The sequence below is a fragment of the Nicotiana sylvestris genome, chromosome 6 (assembly GCF_000393655.2).
Source record: "Nicotiana sylvestris chromosome 6, ASM39365v2, whole genome shotgun sequence".
Taxonomy (NCBI): Eukaryota; Viridiplantae; Streptophyta; class Magnoliopsida; order Solanales; family Solanaceae; genus Nicotiana; species Nicotiana sylvestris.
Window position 1 is genome coordinate 208,275,081 of NC_091062.1, and position 4,413 is coordinate 208,279,493.

At 45.8% G+C, this 4,413-nt stretch overlaps 1 protein-coding gene across 1 annotated transcript; it reads right to left on the bottom strand.

The window, feature by feature from the left end:
• Positions 1-226: 226 nt before the first annotated feature.
• LOC138871988 (uncharacterized) lies at positions 227-1,521 on the bottom strand. The gene is made up of 2 exons (XM_070149920.1): positions 1,368-1,521; positions 227-807 (listed from the first exon to the last, which is right to left on the bottom strand). The coding sequence occupies exons 1-2, from the start codon at positions 1,519-1,521 to the stop codon at positions 227-229; spliced, it is 735 nt and encodes a 244-aa protein (XP_070006021.1).
• Positions 1,522-4,413: the final 2,892 nt, after the last annotated feature.

A 4,413-nucleotide genomic window follows, 5' to 3' on the forward strand; every position in this document is an offset into this window, starting at 1 on the left:
GGATATCTGGATCCCGAATCTTTAGCTAGTGATAGACTGATCGCAAATCAATCTTAGAAAACACCTGTGCGCCCTGAAGCTGGTCAAATAGATCATCAATACGAGGCAAAGGATATCGGTTCTTCACTGTAACTTTGTTCAACTGACGATAATCGATACACATGCGCATAGAACCATCCTTTTTCTTTACGAACAAGACAGGAGCACCCCACGGTGAAACACTAGGTCAAATAAAACCCTTATCAAGCAATTCCTGTAACTGATCCTTCAACTCCTTCAACTTAGGAGGAGTCATACGGTAAGGAGGAATAGATATGGGTTGAGTGCCCAGCAACAAATCAATACCAAAATCAATGTCCCGGTCAGGCGACATGCCCGGAAGATTAGCAGGAAACACATCGGGGAAATCCCGTACTACTGGGACAGAGTCAACAGAAGGGGTATCAGTACTGACATCTCTCACATAAGCAAAATACGCGGCGCACCCCTTCTCAACCATATGCTGAGCCTTAAGAAAAGATATAACTCTACTGGGAGTGTGATCAAAAGTACCACTCCACTCAATACGGGGAATACCTGGCATAGCCAACGTCACGGTCTTAGCGTGACAATCAAGAATAACATACTGGGGCGACAACCAGTCCATGCCCAAGATAATATCGAAATCAACCATATCAAGTAATAAAAGATCTTCCCTGGTCTCAAAACCACGAATAGTAACCAAACATGACCGATATACGCGGTCCACAACAAGGGAATCTCCCGCGGGAGTAGAAACATAAACAGGAGAGCTCAAAGTTTCTCGGGCTGTACCCAAATGCGGAGCAAAATAAGATGACAAATAATAATAAGTAGAGCCTGGATCGAATAGAACCGATGTCTCTCTGTGACTAACCAATATAATACCTGTGATAACAGAATCGGAGGCGACAGCCTCGGCACGATCACGAATGACATAGAATCTGTCCCGGCCCCTCCCTCGAGGGCGACCTCTATCTCCCCGATCTTCGCCCCTAACTGGCTGGCCAGGTGGGGTGGCAGCTGGAGCTGGAATAATGGCCTGAGAACTCTGCGGGGCACGCTGTGGCTGAGAAGTGTGTGGAGGTGCACCCCTCCCAAGTCTAGGGCATCCCTCACCACATGGCGTGTGTCACCACACTCGAAACAAGCTCTGGGAGGACGTGGTGGTTGTGACTGGCTAGGGCCAGGTCTGCTAGGCTGACCTCTGAAAGCACCCCGCGCAAGAGGCGCGCTAGAAACTGGAGGTGCATAATATGGCTCCTGAGATCTGGGAGGAGCTGGAGCATTGCTGGCTACTGGAAGAGCTGAATGAACGAGGCGACTCATATGGCCCCTACCATGATGACCTGCAACTGGGGTACGGGCACCAGAAAAATGGCCTGACTCACGAGACCTCTTGGCCTCCCTCTCCTCTCTCTCCCTAGCATGCATACCCTTAACCCTCCTAGTAATGCTCACTACCTGCTGATAAGAAATATCCATCTCCAACTCACGAGCCATGCTAGATCTGATGGGAGGAATAAGCCCCTCAATAAACCGGCGAACCCTCTCGCGGACAGTAGCAACCAAGGCTGGTGCATGCCTAGCCAATCTGGTGTAACGGATAGCATACTCTGAAACAGTCATAGCACCCTGGCGCAAATGTTCAAACTATGCACGCCATGCGTCCTTGAGGCTCTGAGGGACGAACTCTCTCAAAAACATGTCTGAGAACTAGGTCCAAGTCAGTAAAGCAGCCTCGTCTGGACTGTCTAACTCATAGGTGCTCCACCACTCATAGGCGGCTCCCCGAAGTTGGAAAGTAGTGAAAGAAACCCCGCTCGATCCGGTAATACCCATAGTACGAAGAATACAGTGGCAATCCTCCAGAAATCCCAAGGCATCATCTGTCGCTAGTCCACTAAAAACCGGAGGATCATACTTCTTGAACCTCTCGAGTCTCCGCTGCTCATCCACAGAAGCAGCTGCCCCATCCTCGGGCTAAACTGGAACTGCAGTCTGTACAGGAATGATCTCTGGGACCTTCTCAACCTGCACTCGCTGCTCAGGAGTGCGGGCGGCAGGAGTTCGTGCCCCTCCCCCGGCCTGGGATATGGATGCAGCAAGGGGAAGCAACCCTGCCTGAGCCAGCGTGGTGTACATACTCATAAATTGTGCCAATGTCTCCTGAAGGGGTGTAGTAGTAGTGGTTGTAGGCGTGTCGGGTGCCTGAACTCCGACTGGATCTGCTGGCGGTACCTCAGCGGCAGCTCGCGTATGTGCTCTGGCTGCACCCCGTGCGCATCCACGGACTCTGCCCCGACCCCTGCCTCTGACGGCTGCAGGAGGGGGTGCGGGTGCCTGATCGTCCCGAGTAGCACGTGTCCTCACCATCTGTGAGAGAATAGAAGACAGAAGTTTAGAATTGATGTCAAAAATATCGCACGACAAGGAGATCAATGAACTGAAATTTTTTTCCTAAATAGTTACATAGCCTCTCGTAGATAAGTACAGACGTCTTCGTACCGATCAGCGAGACTCTAATAAACCGACATGTGTCCCGTGACTCCTATGAACCTAGAGCTCTGATACCAACTTGTCACGACCCTAGTTCACCAACCGTGAACATGTCATGACGGCACCTAGTCTTCATGACCAGGTAAGCCTAACACTTGCGGAAACATAATAATTGCGGAAAAATAGAATACCATATTTAATTATCTAAAAAGGAAATTGTACTGAATGTCGCTCGGCATATACGACTCAATATCTCAAGACTAAAACAATCCCAAAACCCGAAAACTCACGGGAAAACACAGGCTACAGAAATGTATAGTGAGGCTCCAAAAACCAAGGATATGTAGGCAGCTCAGATACCAGGGCTCGGTCACATTCCCTCCCTTTCCTTAAGTGTAGTCCGTCCAAGTAATGGTCGGGTCAAAAACACGTCTAGTCGTTCTTTGTCGGAAAACTCTTCGTGTTTCCAGTCAAAGAGGGGCAGCTGTAAGCACGTGATTTTTGACCCTCCCCGAGAATTTTCACATTTTTAGTGTGAATATGTGAAATTGGGTCTAGTATAGCTATTTTAACTATTTTTCCTTTATTTCGTTGCAAAAAGAAAAATTACAAAAAAAGGTATATATATAAATTTTAGTTTATGTATCTCTCATCAACTTGAAAAATACAAAATTGCACTTTATTTTTGTACTTTATATAAATTCAAAAATTACAAAAAAATATAATTCTATTAATGTTTTGTAGTCGTTTTAATTTTGGAAAAATACAAAAAATATTACTTTTTATTTTTTTTCTTTATTAAAAACGAAAATTACAAAAAATAGTTTTATTAATATTCTATAATCATTTTAACTTTGAAAAATACAAAAAATATTACTTCATATTTTATCTTAATATTTAAGAAAAACGAAAATTACAAAAAAAATAGTTTCATTAATATTTTGTAGCTATTTTAAATCTTTAAAAAATATTTTAAAAATATATAGTTTTGTTGAATACTAGTCTTATTTTTGGTAGTTATTTTTGCTTACATAGGACTAGTTAAGCAACGTGTTCCTATTTCTCGGGTCCGGGCAAAAGAATAATATTCGGGTTTAAACTACCCGGTTTTAGGCCTAATTTTCGGACCTAGCCCATAATAAACAGTGTCCAGGACACATGGGGAACCCCACCACGCGTGGGGGACATATGCCTTGAACCCCACCACGCGTGGGCTCATTTTTCATGGCAAACCATGCCAAATACACGGACTACACATTTGACAAGGGAAGGGATTTTGAGATTTTTTAAAAAAAAAAAAAAAAAGAAAACATGTACTGTTTATCTTCTTCTTCTTAAGAAGAAGAAGCAGAAGAGAACGGGGGGGAACGGAAAAAAAACCACTGAAAAATGTGAAAAAAAAAGGCACTGTAGCCTCGTCTTCCTCTTTTGAAAGAACGACCAAAACCCTACTGCAGTCACCATCGTCAAACCACCATGGTTACCCAAACCAGTTCGTAACCATCGTCGTCAACCCGTTGCGAGCTCCCCCCGTCGACCAAGCATCACCACCGTTCGACCCCGTCAACAAACACCCAAAACCCTACTGCCCGTCACCTTCCCATCGTCTTCTTCCTTGGAAAAACCAAGAAAAACCACCGCAAAAACCACCACCCCCACGACCCAAAACCCTACTGCCCACTCGCCGGAACTCGAGCAGCTGTTGCTGCGTTGTCGAGCTCTCCACCATGTCCGGCGAACCTAACCCAAAACCAACCACTCTCTCACGTCTGAGCTCCAGCCATTAATCACTGCACAAACGACCCACCATTGTTGCCGCGTCGTCACTGCACCAACGACACTCCATAGCTCCTCCTTCTTCGCATCCAAACGACCCCTTCCTGTTGCATTTCTTGC